This window comes from Magnolia sinica, chromosome 17 (genome assembly GCF_029962835.1).
Source record: "Magnolia sinica isolate HGM2019 chromosome 17, MsV1, whole genome shotgun sequence".
Lineage (NCBI taxonomy): Eukaryota > Viridiplantae > Streptophyta > Magnoliopsida > Magnoliales > Magnoliaceae > Magnolia > Magnolia sinica.
The window spans coordinates 1,898,926-1,921,173 of NC_080589.1; the positions used below are offsets into that span (position 1 = coordinate 1,898,926).

The 22,248-nt window shown below is 42.7% G+C and overlaps 1 protein-coding gene across 1 annotated transcript; it reads right to left on the reverse strand.

Moving 5' to 3' along the window:
• Positions 1-4,524: 4,524 nt before the first annotated feature.
• Positions 4,525-7,277, reverse strand: LOC131230982 (pectinesterase-like). The gene is made up of 2 exons (XM_058227025.1): positions 6,131-7,277; positions 4,525-5,244 (listed from the first exon to the last, which is right to left on the reverse strand). The coding sequence occupies exons 1-2, from the start codon at positions 7,137-7,139 to the stop codon at positions 4,550-4,552; spliced, it is 1,704 nt and encodes a 567-aa protein (XP_058083008.1). The 5' UTR covers positions 7,140-7,277; the 3' UTR covers positions 4,525-4,549.
• Between the last annotated feature and the right edge of the window lie 14,971 nt (positions 7,278-22,248).

Here is a 22,248-nt window from a genome sequence, read left to right on the forward strand (position 1 = left end):
GCTTGTGCAACCTTATCAACAGGTTGGAATGGTACACCTAGGGGTTTTTAATATTATGCCATTGATTCCTATTGTATGGTCAGCTTGATAATTAGATGAGCTTCATTTTTTCAGTATAATGCCTTGAAATGATATGGAAAAATGGATAGATGGCATGAATACAAAATACATACATAAAGGTATGACCTACAGTAAGGGCTGCACCAACGTAGGTTGGTCGAGGTCTCACCTAATCCGCTTCCATGGCAGTGACCCCTCCCATTTCATGTAATTGATGGAAAAGATCTGCAGGCCTAATCATGATACATGTGTTTTATCCACATTGTCCATCCAATTTGCCAACTCATTTTAGGGCATTAGCATAAAAGGAACCATATCCAAATCTCAGGTGGAACATGCCGGGGGAAACAATGGTGGTTGCCATCCAACTTGTTGATTGGGTCACATAGATCTATATGAAGGGAAAACACAAATATCAGCTTAATCTAAATATTGTGATGCCAAAGAAGTTATTAATGGTGAGCATTCAATTACTATTCTGTCCTATGGTGTGGTCCACCTGAGAATCTAAGATTTGGATCTTCCTCATTCTGGGGCTCATGCCCTAAAATGATCTGGAAAAATGGATAAACGGTATGGATAACATGCACATATATCATGATGGGTCCACAGAGTTTTTTCAGCGCTTACTTGCACTTCTCGCCTTTACTATGGGGCCCACCTTGATATTATTCTATATCCATGTTTGTGACCCGTTTTTTCAAATCATTTTAAGGCATGATCCCAAACATGAAACAAAACTAAATCTCAAGTAGACCATACAATAAAAAATAATGGTGGCTAGTCATTAAAAACTTATCGTGGGCTGTAAAAGTTTTGGATCACACACACACACACACACACACACACATATATTCATAAAACAGAGATCGTACACTCGTACAGGCGGAGAGAGTGATTAACACATTCATTCTTTGTAATTGCGGTCCCTTGCTCAGAGTCTTAGATTGCAAATCAGGAGTTAACTCAAAGCAAAAAAGTGTCCAAACTCCCTAGCTTTTATAGAATTTGCAGGTTCTAGCCGACTGCATAATTTTGAGCTAATTGGTTGGTGGTGACTCCAAGTCAACTATATCATCAATCCAAATAAGCCCATATGCCTACGAAACAAATATAAAAGTGTGGGCATTGATTTTTAGGGTTCACAATAACAGCATAGCTTAGTCTTAGCATAGATCATTGCTCTCCCGCACCACCGCTATGGTACCGTAGGATTAGATTAAATATCAACAACCTTAAATTGCTGGATTATGTTCAACTGAGTTCTTACTTACATAATCATATCTCTCTAGTCATATCCCGCTGACCATTTGCCTTAATCATCTATTCTTACAGACGGATCATATATATATATATATATATATATATCTCACTTATTTATTTCTCTAATTTATTTTTACTGCGTCGATTGTAATGAGCCACATATTCAAATATTAATAAAATCATCATTGTTTAGCCTTCTTTTTATTTTATTTTATCCATATGAGAATATATATTAAATTGTAATTATTAGTGAAAGAAAAGTCATGAAGTTGTAAGTAAAAAGAATTTATCAAATGACTAATCTCTACCCTTTCACAAATCGCTTGATTGCTTATCACAATTAGTGACGGGTTCGATAGTTAGATTTTCAAAACGGGTCCTATATATTTATTTCGGTATGAGGGTCACCAGCATGCATGCTTGCAAGTCATAATTGCACGTGAAATTTGAATATAGGCCCTCTTTCACACATGTGGCCTTGTGTTTGATTGAATTGTGCAAACACTAGTGAAATCAAGTCCGTGATAAGCACGTATCATAAATAAGCAACTTGCCAATTTTTTTAATTGTCCATTTATATAGTTCTCTAATGGATGGTTAGGATCATTCTTTTGGTATGATATTAGTGATATAGCCGATCATTGGATTATTTCGACATATTATTATCATGACAAGTGTAGGGTGGATATGTGCATAGCGGCACCTTTGTTTATATGTGCGACTCTCTAAAGGTGCTCAAAAAGGCATTTCACCCCATTTATTTCCAAATCCTTTTTAATAAAGAAGATTTCATTTACATGCACATTTATTTTCATTTTATTTCATGTACATGTTTTTATTCCCATTAAAAAATACTTCCATTGTCATTTACCTTCCTTTACTCCCAATTACACCCATTCGCCTCCATTTACTGTTATCCAAACAGCACTAAGGCCACACACACCTTCATCAGCTCTAGGTCACACACATTGAAGAAAGGAAAAGACAAATATCAGTTTGATCCAAAACTCCCATGATGCCTAAAATGTTTTCAATGGTAAGCATTCAATCTTTACAGTTTTGTGTGATGTGGTCCACCTGACATGACCTCTTTTTTTTTCCATTCCCTAAATTGATCTTGTAAAATGGATGGATAATGTAGATATAAAAAATAAATTTTAATGGCCCCCAAGATTTGGTGACGTCAACACACCATGGCACACCGGCAATGCGCTTCCCATCTCGTGACCCAAAAGTAGGCCAGTCTTCTCATCAGGTGGGCCATATCTACGACAACAACAGGCACAAAGCGGGTTGCGTACTGAATAACTCTGTGGATCCCATTGTCATTCATGCATTTTATCATATAATTTTAGGTTGCATGTTAGCCAAAAAATAAAGCATATACAAATCTCAAGCTGACCACACCACCAGAAAATTTTGAATTGAAAGTCTAATATTCAAAAGTTCTCGGGGCCACAAAAGTTTTAAATCAAGCTAATATTTGTGTTTTTTACTTCATTCATGTCCATGTAATCTTGCGATCACGCGCAATGACAAATAAACACTTCTTGGGGCCTTAGAAAGGTTTCCAGGAAATCAATACTTCTACTGTTTCCTATGGTATGTTCCACTTGATCATTAGATATGCTTCAATTGTGGGCTAAACCATTAAAATGATCTTAAAATACATGTATTAACGGTGGGCCCAACGGAGTTTACTAATTTCTCAGTACGAGCGTACGGAGTCCGGTTTCCACGGAAACAAAATCCTACTAACGGAAGCGGATTGCGTAGTAACTCGCTAGGCTTACCGTACTGAGTAAACTTTGTGAGGTCCGCCATGATATATGTATCTGATCCGCTCCTTCCATCAATTTTACTAGATAATTTTAGGTCCTGAGTCCAAAAATGAAGTATATATAATGTTCGAATGGAACACACCACAGCTAACATTTGAATTGAATGTCTACCGTTGAAAAATTTTTGGGGGCCACATAAGTTTTGGATCAAGCTTATATTTGTGTCTTCTCTTCATCCATATCTGTATGATCTTATGAATAGGTTGGATGACAAATAAACATCACTGGGGCCTAGAAAGGTTTCAATGGAGGAAATCATTATCCCCTATGACCCATTTGATCTTTGGATAAGCTTTAATTTTTGGGCCCAAACCCCTTAATTTAGATGTAAAAACGGATAAACAGTGTAGGTAGACCACATACAGTCAAGGTGGGTCCAACTGAGTTTACTCAGTACGATATGAGCGTACTGAGTAACTCAGTAACCGGTCACATTCAAACGAACGGATGACCACACGTGGTGAGTACGTACGTACGTCTACATGCATGCAGGAAGCGGATTGCGTACTGCGTAACTCAGTAGGCATAGGGTACTGAGTAAACTCTGTGGGTCCACCATGATTTATGTATTTTATCCACTCCGTTCTTCCATTTTAAAAGATAATGTTAGGGCTTGAGCCTAAAAATAAAGTATATTCAAAGCTCAAGTAGACCACACCATAGTAAATAGTGTGAATTGAACATCTACTGTTGAAAATTTCTTGGGAGTGACAGAAGTTTTGGATCAAGTTTGTATTTGTTTTTTTCCTTCATCCATGTCTGTGTGATCTTATGAATAGGTTGTATGAGAAATAAACATCACTATGGCTCCTCGGAAGGTTTCAACGGTGGAAGTCATTATTCCAACCGTTTTCAATGTTATAGTCTACTTGATCTTTGGGTATGCTTAAATTTTGGTCTCAACCCTTAAAATAAGATGAAAAAAACGTATAGGTGGCGTAGATAGAGCAGATACATTCACAGTGGGCCTAACAGAGTTTACTAAGTATAATAAGAGCGAAGTGATTAACTCAGTACGCAATCCGATTTCATGCATGCATGGCATTTCCCGCGTTCCAAAATAAAACAAGACAGTATTTTCGTGTGAACCCCAAAGCTCTGCACCATTACCTTTTCATTTAAAAAAAAAAATTCAAATCATCGAACAAATAATAAAATATCCATAGAAAAGGACAAATGCAAAAGAAGGAAGGATTTCAGAACCAGTTTTCCACAGCTATTTTTTCACAGTCACTATCATCATTAACCGTTCTATCTCCACCAACCCTGCTTTCCAATGAAAAGAACACTGCCCTTCACGTCCATTACGATCTTCTCTCTTTTTCTTCTTCCTTTATTATTTTTTTTTCTTTTTTCTCTCCTCTCTCTCAGACCACCATATCTTCTCAACGCCTCAGTCCAAGCATGTAAGGTGCCTTGATGTTTCTCAACCATTGATTTCCTTGTAGGAATGGTCCAGCAGTGAATTGAAGCGCTTCCTTCCTATTAATCACCTTATACCCTTTCCATTTAATTCTCTTGTTAGTCCCAGCTCCTGGGCCTCTGTTCGCATACTCAGCATAGAACAAGGTATCCAATGCGAAATTCCGATCCCATGGCATCCATCCATCGGGCTGGATGAAATCACCGATCGTGGATTCCATAATCACTGTCCTTGAGTACTGTTTCCATGGTCGGCCAAGGTAAGATCGGGTCTTGAACCTTGTCGGGTAGAGCTTCGCCTCTGGGACGATTCTACAGTTGTGGATTACGATGCCGGTAGTCTGGCGTTTGTCGGTCCTGCCTTGAGCGGTCACAATGTTTTGCTGGTTGTCCATCGGTTTTCTGACTACGAGCAAACAGTTCTGGAGTAAGGAAGCGGCGTCACCAAAGATGAAATCGACGGTCCCAGAGATTACACAGTTTCTGTAGAATTGACGGTGGGTCTGCACGTAGAGGGTGTCTTGGTAAGCATCCATACGGCAGTTGACGAAGGCGGACATGTCAGATTGGACACGAAGAGCGACGGCCTGGTGCTTCTCTGGACCAGCTGTGTTGCTGAAGCCCATTGATTTTGCTATGAATCCTTTTCCGATAGCGGCTGCAATAACATATGAATTATGATATTAGAGACTATGATCTTTGGCAAAATGCAATGAAATATCTATATTAATATGATGCTTGATATCTTTTAATCTTTTGAGTGCTTTTGGGTGGCACATTGATAATGGACAATTAACTACTTGCTTTAGAAAGTTTGAATTGATAGAGCATGGCCAATTAATCTCTTTATCTCATAGCTCAGTTATCACATCGTATGGGTTAGGACCTCGGCCGAACTTCACTCATGGGCCCCACATCTCGTGTCAGGACCTTGGTCAAACTCCACTTATGGGCCCCACATCCCACAGGTTAGGACCTCGGCTGAACCCCTCGTGGGCCCCACATCCCATGAGTTAGGACCTCGGCTGAACCCCACTCGTGGGCCCCACATCTCATGGGTTAGGACCTTAGTCAAACCCCACTCTTGGGCCCCACATCCCATGAGTTAGGACCTCAACTAAACTCCACTTGTGGACCCCACATCTTATGAGTTAGGACCTCGGTTGAATCCCACTCGTGAGTCCCACATCCCATGGGTAAGGACCTTGGCGGAACCCCCTCGTGGGCCCCACATCATATAGGTACTGTGTCACACGGGCCACCCACCCGGAGTGTACCCCTCATCCCATAGGCCACCCCACTCAAGCCTAGTGTGAAAATGCCCCTACATTAATATCTGATTTTTTTTATATCAGATGATCCAAACAATCACAAGGTAAGCCCACCTGATGTGGACCCCACCATATGGATTATTTAAATCATCAGAAAGCAGGCCGAACATGTGAAGCTATATATATATATATATATATATATATATATACACACACACACACACACACACACACACACACACACACACAGAGAGAGAGAGAGAGAGAGCCTACCAAAAGTGGCAGTTTGGTACGTCGGCGTCCCATCGACGTAGTTCTTTTTTCCGGTCACCAACGTCTTCCTCGGCCCGTCACCATACATGAAAACATTGATCATGTCCTTCTCAACAATCACGTTCTCGACATAGACCCCTGCCTTCACGTATATTACATATCTGCCAGAGTACTTCTTCGGCATGGCTTTAAGCGCGTCATTGATACTCTTGAAGTTTCCACTCCCGTCCTTAGCCACAACCACATTAGGCTTCGGTCTATCATTATCTTTAAAAGCCAGCAGCCTCCTATCACCAGCTGATACCCACGTAGGATACCCATCACCATCTGCATGGTTCAACCCACCTTCATGATCACCTTCAATCAACTCACGAGAGGCAGTGAGGGAGCTGAAGTTGAATGGAATATCAAAAGAAGTAAGAATATCTGAAATCCCAGAAACAATCGCAAGCGCATTGCTCGTCAGCTGGCTGGCATTCACCATTCCATTCTCCATCTCCAATTTCAATTCTGGGTGAGTAATTCCATCCTTACAAGTCTCTTGGTATGAAATCACTGCACTCAACCAGTTCTTGATTTCATCCACCCGATCTGGCAACGTATGCATGTCTTTATCTCCAACCTCAGAGAAAGATGCTTGAAGCTCTGCAGTCGCATACTCCATCAAATCCTTACAGTCCGACAGAGCTGCTTGGTTCATCGCATCCGTCGTTTTATTACCCATGTTGTTTGATAAATGCAATGCGGCTTTCACCTCAGCTATGGTAGCATTGATAGTAGCTTTGAGGAGTTCTTTCGGGTCGATGCTGCCATTGTTGGAGACGCTGCTTTCAAGGGTCTTGGTACAGACGTCTTTGTAATCGGTCGGGGCGCAGATGGTGTCGATTGCTTTTATGGATGTTGAAACCTTTTCTACGTCCGTCGTGGATCGATTGACGCTGGCTACGACTCCGATGACGACACCCACAAGGAGGATGAGGGAAACGGCGGCAATGATGGCTTTATTCATGTTGGATGGACGGACGGCCCCTTTCCTCTCCAGAAACAAAGGATGGTTTGGTTTGTGTTGAAGGAGAGGGAAAGGGTGGATTGAAGGATGCAACGGGAATGGAGAGAGGAAGAAGAGATGTGTTGGGAGCCGGGGCTCTCCTTCAATTACCCGAGTATAAGTGTTGTAATTTGGGTTGATTTTATAGGAGGGGAGAGATCTAAAATCGTCCGTTTTTGTAGCGGCCATTTCTATTTTGGATGCTTGCTTGGTCTTCGTTTCCAGCCACACCAGACGGTGAATAACTGACGCTAACTGAAGTCGTTAGGAGAGGAAATTAACGGATTGGCTACTCCCCTGCCTCGGTGCTCTGTGGGCCCCACCATGATGTATGTGTTTCATCCATTCCGTTCATCCATTTTTACAGATCATTTTAGGCTCAATACGAAATATTAGAGGGATATAAATCCCAAGTGGATCACACCACAGGAAAACAATAGTGATTGGATATCCACCATTAAAATACTCCTAAGGCCTACTGTACTGATTAGGTCATAAAGATCTAGATGAACGGAAAAAACAAAGATCGGCTTGATCCAAAACTTTCATGGGGCCTAAAAAGTTTTTAATGGTTGACGTTCATTCAACACTGTTTACTGTAATATGGTCCACTTGAGGTTGAGATATACCTAATTTTTGGTCTAATACCTTAAAATTATGATATTTAAATATGTATGGACGGCTTGGATGAAACAAATACGTCATTTTGGGGCCACGGAGCACCAACCATCAGCCATTGGCTCGTGGCAGGGGAGTAGCCCATCCGTTTCCGTGGTACTGGGAAAATGTAGAGCCCTCATGGCTTTTGTACCACATCCAATCCGTCCATCAGATGCATACCTTCATTTTACGTCCAAATACGGAAAAATCATATCGATTTGAAACTCTTGTGGGCCACAGTACATGGAACAAGGTGAGAGAGGACTCCAATACTTTATTTTCAGCGGGACCGACCTGATTTTTCGAACATTCTTGTTTTTCTCCTGACTCTTTATCATGGCAGATGAACGGTCTGGACTGCCTGGATTTTGTATAAACGATATGGTGTGTCCCCCGTAGAAATCAAGGATGGGCATCCCCTCTCAACTTGTTCCCCGTGTGTGGCCCATTTGAGTTTTCGTTTTGGGTGGTTTTAGGGATCCAGGAGATACACGAGGCGATGCATCTGATAGATCGGTTGGATGTATTGAATATATCACGTGGGACCCACTTTGTCCCACTAGAATCCAAGGTTATGGTGGTACCGGTACCACCGTAACGCATTCTCTTTTGCCATGCATTACGCAACCCTGTGACCGCGTTTCGCAAATTGGATTGTCATTTGGTGGTACGTAAATGGATGTACTTCAAATCCACATGGATGATTTTTGGATTTGCTAGGGATAACCAAGTTATTTTAAATTTACTTTTCAGTACGATGAGGGTAAGCCAGAGGAAATGCTTCTTGCACAAACGAAACGGAGTCCTACGTCTAACAAAGGTGTTTATAAATGATGATATTCAAAATAATTTAATTATTGGCCGCAGCTCTAAGATCATATCGATGATCTAAATCACCTAAACTATTTAAACGTTTTAAAAGTTAGTAATGTAAATGAATTATTAAAAAACATTTGTGACTCATATTAATAAGCCATGCACACCGTAATTCTAAAACTTGGTGGGTCATCTTGAAATTCGTCCGAGTCAACACATTCAACAATATTTATATCAAACATATATAAGCTTCTGCGTTAGGGCACCATGTTGTCTATCTTTCATTAAATCTATTAATCAAGCATAACTCACCAGGATGAAGAGAATATACAAAACTCAGGTGGGCCGCACTGTACGAACTCATTGATTCAAGGAGCAATTTTACATTTATTTTTGGGTGTGGCCTATATGAATTTTTAATCAGCCTTATCTTCTGTATATATAGTCCAAATAATGATTCTCACCAGATAGACCACGCAAATTTTCCATATATAATATAATGGATATATATCTCAAAGCTTAGGTGTTTTACACTCTAGGCGATTCCGGCTATGTACGTAGGTCTTATTGTTGATTATCAGGTGTGAAGATGAACGGTTGAAAGAGGCTTTATATGATAATTAACAGTACCACCCACATACACAAATAAACATTTGATGGCCACTTGAATCTCATGCCGCTACCATGCTAGTACATATGATAGTGTCAAAATTCCTTTCACATGCATGCATGTGGACCTAACCGACCTCGAAATAAATGCCCGATGATGGATACATCATGACCATTGACCTTAGGAGACAATGGGCTCATGTTTGTTGGGCTAATGTTACAGCATTAGCGATTAGAATAGCCTTTTCCTAGTCGATGAGAAACTAGGGGCGACTTGTATCCTAACCCATTAATAATTGAGTTGGATTGGTCTGCCCATTAAAAAAAATGTTGGGTATTGATTTCAACCCTTAACTAGGGTGCAACTCTATCGTGTCGGGTCGAGTTGAGAACAGTACTACATGTAACCCAACATGAACTGAGAGTGGATTAGGTGCAACCCCGGTCTCCCCACCTTAGTGCATGTATCCTATATCCATGCTCTCTATACGTTTCTTCGGATCATTTTAGGGCATGAGCAAAAAAATGAAGCAAATTCAAACTTTGGTGAATGATGTCATTAAAATTATAGTTGTTGATGCAGTTTTCCGGCAGACCCTCCACAGCACACCTTCTTAAACCTGCACAAGTGAAAGTGAGAGACAAAGGAGGCCCTAGTTTATTCAGGGGACTCTCCGATGCCTAAGTCAAGCTTGGGGTCTTTAAAGCGGGGTAGGATCTCCAGAAAAGAGACCAGTCGATAATTAGAGTTTTTGTAAATGTACCTTCAATGGTGAGAGATGCTCATACCTTTATAGGGAAGAGAGAATCCAGTCATAAAGGGGCTCTTTCCTAATATCTTAGAGATTTGACGTAATCTAGGACATCCCAGAGATTGAGGAGTCCTGAGATTGTCAGGATTTACTCTTATCTCCCGAATATCTTGAGAGAGAGAGAGAGAGATCTTCAAGTCTTTGCGATGATTCTTTGAATCTGTAGCTCGGCTTTAGGTCGAATCTGAATAATGTTATATTGATCGACAGATCGGCATTCACCATTTTTGTCCATCAGACAAGCTAGAAGGTTTGAATTCCCTTTCATCTAGGTGTTTGAGACCTTCTGACCCTGCTAGGGGTATTGTTGATCTATGACCGATCTATGACCGTTCTATGGACGGTCTGTAATTGATATATAATTGATCTATGACCAAACTATGGCCGGTCTGTGATTGATCTGGGACTGATCTGTGACCGATCTATAACCGATCTATGACCGAACTATGGCCGGTCTATGATCGATCTGGGACTGATCTGTGACCGATCTATGACCGAACTATGCCTGGTCTGTGATCGATCTAGGACTGATCTGTGACCGATTTATGACCGAACTATGGCCTGTCTATGATTGATCTGGGACTGATTTGTGACCGATCTATGACTGAACTATGGCCGATCTGTGATTAATCTGGGACTGATCTGTGACCGATTTATGACCGATCTATGACCATTCTATAAACGGTCTGTGATCGATCTGGGACTAATCTGTGACCGATCTATATCCGACCTATTAATTAGGTCGGTCTTTCAACCACTGGTGCAAGCTTAGAAGCTCCTTGCATGTCCTTATAATTGCATCACTCTCTTTGTATGGTGCTTTATTTTTTAGACGTAGAGGCCTTGCTCGGGTCCTCATGGGCTCGGGCTAGTTCAGTAGAGTTGGTCCATTCCATAAGCCGACTTATGGACTTGTAGATTTTTCCTCAAAAGTGAGCCCCCCTTGCTTTTTGAACGAAGTTCGAAAAGTAAGCTCGGCCGTGGCTAAGTCGAGTTATGCATGGACCAAGTCGAGTTTATCATTACTGCCAAGTATGGCAGCTAGCGCGGCAATCGAAGTGTTGTTAGCCTATAATCATAACGTGTCGTGGCGTGGCATGAGGTCACGGGGGGCGTCAAGCCGTCGCTTCGATGACAATCCAACAAGATCGCGACGCATGGCGTCATACTTGATGTTAAGGGCGAGCGACGCGTCAGGTTATGACACGTGGCGAGTCAGGGTAGCTGATGGGGCGTTCGTATGGCGTAGAGTTAATGGGCGCATTAATTCATTGCCATGTGGCACGACTATATAAGGAGAGCCCTAACGCTTAGGACTCTTCTCTTTTGCATTTCAACTTCTTCCCCCTTTCTGCTTCCCTGCTTCTTTGCATGCATTCTGGCTATTGTTCTCACCACAATCCAGTCGAAATCCCTCCAATCCTAACTCCGATGAGCTCCTTTCTTCCTCTCCCTTTCATTTTTTCATTCAATGTCCGGTTCTAAAAGCTCGCAGGAGGGGGTCTCTGGTGGCGAAAGTGGGGCAAGCAGTCTCCTTAGGGTAATGTTGAACCCACCTTCGCTACTAGTGGTAATGGCGGATGCCGCTTTTAGGTATTCATCGTCAAAAAGGGTGCTGGACAGGTCTCCAGCACAGAGACCGGCGCCCGCTGCTAGGGCATTAGATCTATCTCCCAGGCACGAGATGATGCCTGGGACACAGGAACTGAACGTGCCTTTAGTGACAGACCAAGTCGCTGAGACGCATGATCCACCCGACGAGGATGGAGCGTGCAAGGAGGATCCGAGGGGGCCAGTGCCCTTGACTTTGACGGAGGAAGAGCTAGCCCGGATCAAGCTCGGGTATCATGTCCCCGAGTCTGTGATCTTCAGGATTCCTTTGGCAAATGAACTCTCGGACCGACCTCCTGAGGGGGCAGTGGTAATTTTTCAGGTCGCTCTATAATGCGGCCTGCGATTCCCACTTAAGGGAACTGTTCGGAGTCTCCTAACCTGTCTCGGCTTGGCCCCGGGACAGTTAACTTAGAATGGGTGGAGGGACTTGTTCGGCTATACAGTTTTATGGGCTGAGCTGGAGCAGCCCGAGTTATCAGTGGACGAGTTCCTTCACTTGTACCGAACACCCTTCAGCCCAACTGGTACTACTTCTCCGCGTAGTGGAACACCGGTGGGGCCTTGATAACCGACCCTCCCTCCTCCAATAAGTATTGGAGGGATAAGTGGTTCTTGGTTTATGGACACTCAGAGACGGCTGACCCAAAATTGACACAGTCTCTCATCCCCCGGACTTTCTCCGAACAGGTTCATATTGCAACGGTAGATCATCTTTCATTGACCAGCTTATACCGTTAACTGACCCTATTCACTTGTTTTACTACAGTCATTCCCAAGAATCCACATTTGCTCGATAGCAGGTCCTTGACTCGGATCAGAGATATGCGGGCCCTCGACGAAGGTCTGCGATCTTGGAGAGTTCTCCAACCCGAGCGACTTCTCCAAGCAGGCTTAAACTCAGCCCTCACGGGTATGACCTTAGGTAAAATTTTTAATCGAGCTTTATAACTTTGAAAACTTCCTTTGCTTGAAAACCTTTCTTGACGTATTCATTTTTGTATAGAGATGCCTGAGGCTCGGCCCTATATCCGACCTCTCTCCAGGGTCCGCACGCCTCCTCGAGACGAGGGAGCGGCCCCAAAGAAAAAGAAGCTAAAGACTTCCTTGAAGTATAAGGGGAAGGCCAGCCCCTCTCGCTCGGCTGTCGTCGTGGACGAGGGAGAGAGCATGAAGGTGGAGACCTCCTCTGGGGCGACGGGGACGGTTGTCCCTGACTACCCTGCCCCTGCTGGAACTCAAGGAGCCGCTGAGCTTCTTGCCGAGGCCTGGCCTTCTGAAGGGGCAGAAGTTGGAGAGGGACGAGGGAGCTGCCTTCGTCGGACTGTGGAGAAGATCCTTCCTTGACACTTTCAATGCGCAGTATGTCACTTTGTTTGGCTCTCCGACTGAGATGACCCTTGCGCAAGTGACAACCACCTTGCTCGGGGTAAGTATCTCATCCGAAGTTAATTCTGTTTTCCTGATTTGCTTGCATTCATCTTTCTCTTTTTTCTTCTATAGTTCACTCCATGCATCCTAAAGTCACTTACAGAGTTCACTCGAATGCGCGAGCGGGCGGAGGGAGCTGAGCAAAAGGTAGTTCGGCTGGATGCCGAACTTGAGGTCACGAAGGCGACTCTTGAGGCATCGACTGCTGCGATGACGACTCAGCTGGAGGAGGCCAAGCACGTGCATGATGAGTGTCATGCCGAGTTGCTCGAGGCCAAGGGGAAGCTCGACAAGGTGAAGGCGGAGACCAAGGGCGTCATCGCCAAGGCTCAGGAGGAGGTCATCCATCAGTTCGTATCCTCTCAGGCGTTCATGGATGAGAGAGACACCCTCTTTCGCCAAGGTTACGCCGAGTGTATGAAGGACATGAGGGCTTCCTTCCCTGACCTCGACCTCTCTGCTTTCGACGAGGCGGAGTCGAGTTCTGATGGGTCGGGCGATGATGTGGCTCCTGAGCCGACGCCCGAGTCTTGAAGTTAATTTTGTAAAGTTTTCCAGCTTTAGGCACTTCAAGCACACCCAACGTCGTCTTCCTCTTTAAGATTATGTTCGTTATCCAATGTACAAAACTTGACATTATAGTTGATGTAAAGCCGATGTAATCAGACCATTTTGGATTTTATTAATAAAAAATGTTCCCTTTTTTGTTGACCTTTATATGTTTGAGCTGATCAATTAGAATCATCTTTCTAGCTTTGCTGCTGTTGGTCGGATTGAAGTCGAGCTATTGCTCAGACATCAATCTGGCACTAACCAAGGTCGTTGTGGCCGAACGAATCTTGGTCAGATCTACATCAGATCTTGGTTGGATATAGGACAGATATAGGTCAGATATTGATTGGGCAAAAAACATGTGAATTTATTGACATAATTCTAACTAATACAAAAAATGAGTATCACTCTGGTCAGCCTATGGGTAGTAGATCTTCAGATGCTCGACGTTCCAAGGGTGCGGGAGTAACTAACCGCCGAGGTCTTTTAGTCGGTATGACCTGGGTCGGCTTATAGGCGATACCACATAAGGCGCTTCTATTCACTCCCCAAGTATAGGGTTGTGATGTAGTAATAAACTCGGTAAGACTGAGGTCGAATCCCAAGGGGACTGAAACCTGTACGTAATCTGAAACTCACTAGAACTAGAACTAGATTAATATGAAATCTAAATCGAATGATTTTGAGGAATAATAGTAAATACTGATCTAAAACTTAAAGAATTCAGGGAAAGGAAACTAGGGATTTAGAGGATCCACTTGTAGAGATCAGGGAGATCTTATGCCTGTTTCAAGAACTCAACTGGACTTAGAGTCCCATCTTCATCCAGTTGAAGGGTGTAACCATGAAAATCAACTAAACTTCCTTTGATATAGTTTTCAAGAGATGAAAGGTATATGAATTAGAATGGATTCCATCACCAAACCAGGCCCAGGAGACAAAGTAAACAATAGAATTAAACTAATTAACAACCAATCAGATGATTATGAAGGTTAGGAAGGGTACCGTCATCTGACCATGCCCAGGAGACGATGGTGAACAACAGAGCTTCCTGACGTCATAAACATAAAAAGTAAAGGAACATACTTAAAGCTTTCGCAGACCCATTGTAATTTTATTCACAACAGACCATTAAAAACTAAAAACATTCCCATTAATCAAACTAAAATCAAGGTAGTTCAAGTAATATGAATCAAAGCCGTAAAATCCTTCCCATCACACTAAGAGGTTTAGCCCAACATGATTGGGCTGGATCTCTCAAATAATAATAAATAAATAACAAAAAATTAAAACTCTAAAGAATAAACTCTCCGTCTCTGACGTTCTCTGACTTCAAGCACTCCTTGGAGAATTGACTCCCCTTGCTGGCCTTCACGGCTGCCCCGATCTCAAGGATACCCTCTCTCTTTCTTCTCTTCTCTTTTTATAGGAAGCAGGGAGGAGTGAATTCAGTGCTGGAGTCGGCAGAAGAGGCAGTGGAGTGCAGCTTACGCAGCTTTGCAAATCACGTGCACAGCAAACCGTCGAGTGCAGCCAGTTTCGACAAAATACAGCCCGGGCACACAATCCATTCCATTTGGCCTTCTTAGCCTTGGGCGAACACATCTTGGGAGAGCTTTGAATGGTCCAGATCATTCATCTGACGAAGATCATGATCATGGAACGGCCTACAGTGTCCGGATTTCACAGACGTAGGGCGTTGCGAAGGCCGGTGGGCCCCACAGTGCTATTTTATGAGAAATCCGATCCGTTAATTAGATTCCTGGTGAAAAATCAGTCAGGAAAGAGTGGTTTTTATTGAGTTTTGGTGCGGTACACTGTATCAAACCAACTTACTATTGATCTTGCATTTTTTGGAGATCCACGTGTGTAAGTTTACATGGGTTCAAAAATCCACCTTGGTTAGGGTCACGTCAACCCTCTGGAGTGAAATGCTGGTCTGGATCATGCAAAACGTTGATTTATGGGGCCCACAAGAAAAACCCAGCCCGGACAGCGTCCTCCACTGCCTGCTTGCGCATGAATGGTCGGGTCAAGGCAGTCAAAGATGCCTTGACGTTGTGGTGTGGCGCGGGTGCATGTACTCCATGTACACACGCTGTACATGTGGGGTCTAGTATGATGTACATGTAAGATATGCTCCGTCAATTTGTTGTGAAACCCCATTTAATGGGTTGAGACCAAAATTGAAGTATATCAAGATATTAGGTGGGCCCCAAATTAGAGATTTGTGGGCTGATCTATCCGTTGGACTACTTTCACAAGGATCCAATGGATGAAATTTTACATGTACGGTTAATTTATGGTCCTCAGTCCATATATGTAGTTTCGAGCCAGACGGATAGTGGAAACCCTATGATCTTGCATTCTGGATGATTTTCAAGCCCGTTTAGTGTGACACACGTGATTTTCTTGAATCTTAGCCATGTAGAATCATCGATATCGGACCCCTTGAGTTCGTCCCTTGCCTTGGTGATTTATGAGCGTCAAATCCATACTTTTATTGTACTTTTCAGTCCAGGGTCCTAAATACACCCTTCATCACAAACATGACTAAATCGGACTGTTAAACAATACCATGTTCGTAAATTCAGGCAATAACTGGGGTCTGATATGCAATATTTGACCCTTAACAGCTTCCCAGTTCGGACATAAGAATCCTGTTCCTGAACTTTGGGAAGTTCTTCAGCTCACTCACCTTTAGCATTCTCGAGTTTGGTTAGAAGATGGTGCTTGATGATCTTGTTGACTGCCTCTACCTACCCATTCGCCTGTGGATGCCGTGGCGACGAGTAGACGTTGTAAATCCCGAGATTCTTGCACATCTCTTGATATTGTTTATTGTTGAACTATTTTTCATTATCAGAGACAATAGTCCAAGGAATTCTGAACCTGCATATGATATTTTTTCAAATGAAATCCATAATCTTTTGTTCGGTTATCTTTGCTAATCGTTCGACTTCTGCCCACTTGGTGAAGTAATTGACTACTACTACAGAGAACTTGGTTTGGCCTTTGCCTGTAGGGAGTGGTCCGATGATGTCGATCCCCCATTGAGCAAACGGCCAAGGTCCGACCATTGGCATGAGTTCTTTTAGTGGCTTTCGAGGAATGTTTGCAAACTCTGGCACTTGTCACTTCTCTGGATGAGCTTTCGGGCATCGTGCTAGATGGTCGGCCAGTAATATCCTTGTCGGATGACTTTATGTGCTAATGAGTGCCCTCCTGAGTGATTTTCATAAACTCCTTCGTGAATCTCTCTTAGGACATATTCGGCTTCCTCTGGTCGGACACACCTTAAGTACGAAAGGTAAAATCCTTTCTTGTAGAGTACGCCGTTGAGCATGGTATATCGGGCGGCCTTGACTTTCATTCGTTGGGCTTCCGCAAGGTATTCGATAATTGGATCTATCCATGTTGGTTCTGTACTAATCGGAAGGATGGTCATAAGGTCGACCTCGTCAATGCTCGATTTAGCCAAAAACTCGATTGGGATGGATCTTAAGATTTCGTCATCATCTATTGTAGCGAGTTTCGCTAACATGTCAGCTTTAGAATTCTCCGCTTGTGAAATCAAGGTGATGTTGCACTTCTAAAAGCTTCCGATTAATTTTTTAACTTTTTGGAGATAGGTTTTCAGACGCTAGAGATAAGTTTTCAGACCCTCTTTCTTGGCTCGGTAAATGTCAGCTATTTGGTTGACAATCAGTTGTGAGTCACTGAAGACGACTAAATGCCGAGCCCCCATGTTTGCCGCTAGTTTGAGTTCGACTATCAAGGCTTCGTATTCTGCTATATTGTTGGAGGCTTGAAATCCAAATCTCAAGGCATACTGTATGCACTTATGATCAGGAGTTTCCAGGACTACCTCGGCCCCGCTTGCCTTAGAGTTGGATGAGTCATCAACATAAAGCGTCTACTTGGGTGGGTTGGGAAGAGATGGGGTATTAGATGGTCCCGCAATATGTGAATCGGCAGACCTTTCCCGTAGGGACCCTAATCTGGATAGGTCGGCCGTAGGTCGGTCGTCGGGCAACTCTGGCTCTGGAGATTGCATTAGTTCGACGATGAAGTCGGCCACTGCTTGTCCTTTGATTGTGACTCGTGGCTGGTACTTTATGTCAAACTCACTTAGCTCGATCGCCCACTTCATCAGCTGGCCTGAGGCTTCAGGTTTTTGCAAGACTTGGCGTAGTGGGTGGTCAGTTAGAACAATGATCGAGCGGGCTTAAAAATATGGTCGCAGGTGTCATGAAGATATGACTAAGGCTAGAGCCAATTTTTTCAAGGTCGAATACCTCGTCTTTGTAAAAACTAATGCCTTGCTGACGTAATAGACCAGTAACTACTTCCCTTCATGTTCCCTTATCAATGCTGAGTTGACTGCTGCATCAAATACAACCAGGTACAACAGTAGAGTCTCGCATAGCTCGGGTTTGGAGAGTAACGACGGTGATCCCAGGTATTTCTTAAGTTGCTGGAAAACAGTCTCGCATTCTTCGGTCCATTTGATAATTTGTCTCCCCTTCAACTGCTTGAAGAAATGGAGGCATTTATCAGTAGTTATGGATACAAAACGGTTGAGAGCGGCTATTCTTCCGGTTAGCCTCTGTATGTCTCTGATCGTCTTTAGAGACTGCATGTCGAGGAGGGCCTTTATTTTCTCGAGATTAGCCTCGATTCCTCACTAACTGACTAAAAATTTGAGTAACTTTCCCCAGCTTACGCCGAAGGTGCATTTGCTCAGGTTTAGTTTTATTTGGTATTTTCGGAGAATGAGAAACATCTCCTTTAGGTCAGCCATGTGATCTTTGGCTTTTATGCTTTTGACGAGCATGTCCTCGATATAAACTTTCATAGTTCACTCTATCTGGTGGGCAAACATCTTGTTGACCAACCTCTGGTAGGTCGCTCTTGCATTCTTTAAACCGAAAGGCATCACGCGGTAACAATAAAGACCTTTGTCAATGACAAAGGTGGTCTTAGATTTATCTATTGGGTGCATTACAATTTGATTGTATCCTAAATATACATCCATAAAACTAAGCAGTTCGTGGCCTGCGGTACTGTTGATCAATTGATCGATCCTGGGAAGAGGAAAGTTATCTTTAGGGCAAGCTTTTTCAGGTCTATGTAATCAACACAGACACACTACTTCCCATTAGCTTTCTTGACCAATACAACATTGGCCACCTAGTCTGGTTAGTAAACTTCTTTGATGAAGCTGGCTTTGAGGAGCTTACCGACCTCTTCTCCGATCACCACATATCTTTTCAGGCCGAGGGCGCGTTGCTTTTATTGAACCAGCAGGTAGGATGGGTCAATGTTCAATTGATAAGTGATGACAGCAGGATCAATGCTGGCATGTCCTCGTGGGACCAGGCGAAAATGTTGGTAAAGCGTCGAAGGAGGTCTACCAATTTATCTCCCAAAGGCGGTGTCAGGGACGACCCAATTTGCACGGTTGTAAAGGGGTCGGACTCGTCCAGAGAGATCTGAACAAGGTCCTCCATAGGTCGGCCATGTTCTTGAGATTCCTCTCACGGGTCCAAAGATTTGATTATCATCGTTTCGCACCGAGCCCTCAACGCCATTGCGTAACACTGTCGAGCATCCTGTTGGTCGCCCTTGATAATTCTCACACCATGTTCTGTTAGGAACCTCATGGCGAGGTGGTAAGCCGATACTGCTGCTCTGAGGAGGTATAGCGATGGTCGGCCAAGGATAGTGTTGTAGACGGATGATTAGTCGACTATAAGTAAGTCGACCATCACGGTGGTTTAATTTTGCATATCTCTGACAGTAAGAGGGAGCTGGACACCTCCTTCTGGCATAACCTGACTCCCGAAAAACCTAATCAGGGGAGTCTTCATGGGTCGGAGCGAAGCCCGACCAATGCCCAGCTTATCAAGGCTTGGAGGAAAAGCACATCCGTGGACGACCCTGTATCGACAAGAATTCGGAAGACATTTCGATTTGTTATGGTAATGGTAACTACCAACACGTCCTCATGGGGGTGGTGAATACCTCGGGCGTCCCTTTGGTGAAAGTTATACTGTACCTTTCCAACTTTCTCTCTTTCGAGGGTCGGGCAAGGACCATAATTTCTGTCTCCGGGTGACCAATGCTTCTTGCATGAATCTTTCGGGCATTGTTTGAATCGCCTCTACCTTTGTGACCTCTGAAAATCGTACGGATCTCTCCAGTAAGTTGATTGTCGATTGGTTGTTCTTCGGCAGCCGTGGTCCAGCTTCCTCTTTGATCTACGTGTTCACCGAGGTGACCCTCCCGGATGAGCCTTTCAATTTCTTGTTTGAGGTGGTAACAGTCGCTCGTGTTATGCCCGTGATCCCGATGAAAATAGCAGTACTTGTTCTTGCTTCTTCGGTCAAGATTGCCTCGTAGCTTATTCGGCCATTAAACGAAGCGTTCATCTTTTATTTCCATTAGGACCTGCTTTTAAGGTTTGTTAAGCAGGGTGTAAGTAGTGAACTTACTGTTAGGCCGTTTGTTCGACCTACGATCGTCGCGAGAACGAACATCCATTCACTTTTTGCTTGTGTTGGCCGAGTCCGATTCTTTCTTTACCTGCTCCTTGGCTGAAGGATTTTTGTTTTGGACGGCGTCTCGTAAGATTCAGGACTCTTCGACATTAGCGTACTTTTGTAATCGGTTCAAGAATTCTGCCAATGTAGTGGGTGAATTTTTATCTAGAGAGAAGAGGAACGGCTTATCTCTTAGTCCGGTCATGATAGCATTCAGTGCGGTCTCATTTGAGTGTTTTCGCACTTACAGTGCTTCCAGATTGAAGCGCTCGATGTAATCCTTTAAGAGCTCGTCGTCTCTCTGAACTATATTCGTGAGATGGGCGGGTGGTTTGAGTCTCTTTTTTTCCCGATGAAATTAGTTATGAAGGCCTCACTAAGTTCAGAAAATGATTTGATAAACCTTGGTTTTAATTGTTTGAACTAAAGTTGAGCAGTGTCGACAAGAGTTAGCGATAAGGCTCGGCAAATGTCTTATATGTCGAAGGTTTTAAGCACAAATCTGCGATAACAAACATAGTGTTAAATTTACTAATCAAGAATGCGAGATTTCAAATGAGAAAAGTTGTGTGATATTAAATGGTCGTTGAACGTCTGAAAATTAATATATCATTAACGAGTCTTGCTTGTCTACATTCTCATGTTACATGGTCCAAACTGATGAAACTGAATTATGGCACAAACGCCTTGGACATGTCAACTACTAAAATCTCTATAGACTGAGCAAAATTGATCTGATTAGAGGTCTATCCAAACTATAGAAAGTTGATAAAATATGTGGCGCATGCCAAATTAGCAAACAAACAAGGAGTAATCACAAGAAAGTGAACTCCTCTACCACATCCAAACCCCTTGAACTTCTCCACATGGATCTTGTTGGACCAACCAGAACGGAGAGTAGACGTGGTAAGAAGTATTTTCTGGTGATTATTGATGACTTTACTAGATTTACTTGGGTAGCGTTCATGAGAGAAAAATCTGAGACTCTTGATGAAGTTAAAAAGATTCTAAAACGAATTCAAACGGAAAACGAAATAAATGTTATCAAGATCAGAAGTGATCATGGAACGAAATTTGAAAATAGCAATTTTAAAAAGTTTTGTAACGATCATGGTATATCGCATGAGTTTTCAGCTCCTAAAACACCTTAACAAAATGAGGTTGTTGAAAGAAAAAATAGAATGCTACAAGAAATGGCCAATGTTATGTTAAATAAGATGAAGTTACCTAGAATTTGTGAACTAAAGCTGCAAATATTGCATAATACATTATAAACTGTGTACATCAAAAAATCTAAAGATAAAACATCTTATGAATTGTGCTTTAATAAGAAACCTACTGTCAAATACTTTCGAATTTTTGAAAGTAAGTGTTTCATCTTACATGACCGTGAAAACTTAGGGATGTTTGAAGCAAAAGTGATGAAGGGATATTCTTAGGTTATGCTCTGAATAATAGAGCATATCGTGTTCTAAATAAGAGAACATGTGTTATTCAGGAATCTATAAATGTGGTAATTGATGATCACCTGAACACACTCTCATCTAGTTCAGAAGATGATGAAGTCAATATAATTGAAAAATCTGACTCCTCATCTAGTCCAGTCAATACTGAACTAAGATCAGTCAAAGACCACCCTATTGATCTAATACTAGGCAACCCTCTCATTGACGTATGTACTAGAAAACAGTTAGAAAATATTTGTAACTACGTTTGCTTTACCTCTCAAGTTGAACCAGCTAACGTAAAAGAAGCTCTTACTGATGAAAATTAGATTGTTGTTATGCAAGATGAATTAAATCAATTTATTAGGCACATAATTGGAACCAAATGGAATTTTAAGAACAAATCTAATAAATTGGGAAATATAATTATAAATAAAGCTTGACTAGTTGTACAAGGGTACACTCAAATAGAAGGAATTGATTATGATGAAACCTTTACTCCAGTATCTCGTCTTGAATCCATCAGACTATTTATATCCATTGCCTATTTTAAAAAGTTTAAGATATATCCAATGAATGTTAAAAGTGC

Coding starts and splice junctions, on each gene's coding strand:
- LOC131230982 (XM_058227025.1), bottom strand. CDS start 7,139: ATGAATAAAGCCATCATTGCCGCCGTTTCCCTCATCCTCCTTGTGGGT. Junction 5,245..6,130: donor GTACCAAACTGCCACTTTTG/GTAGGCTCTCTC, acceptor ATGTTATTGCAG/CCGCTATCGGAAAAGGATTC.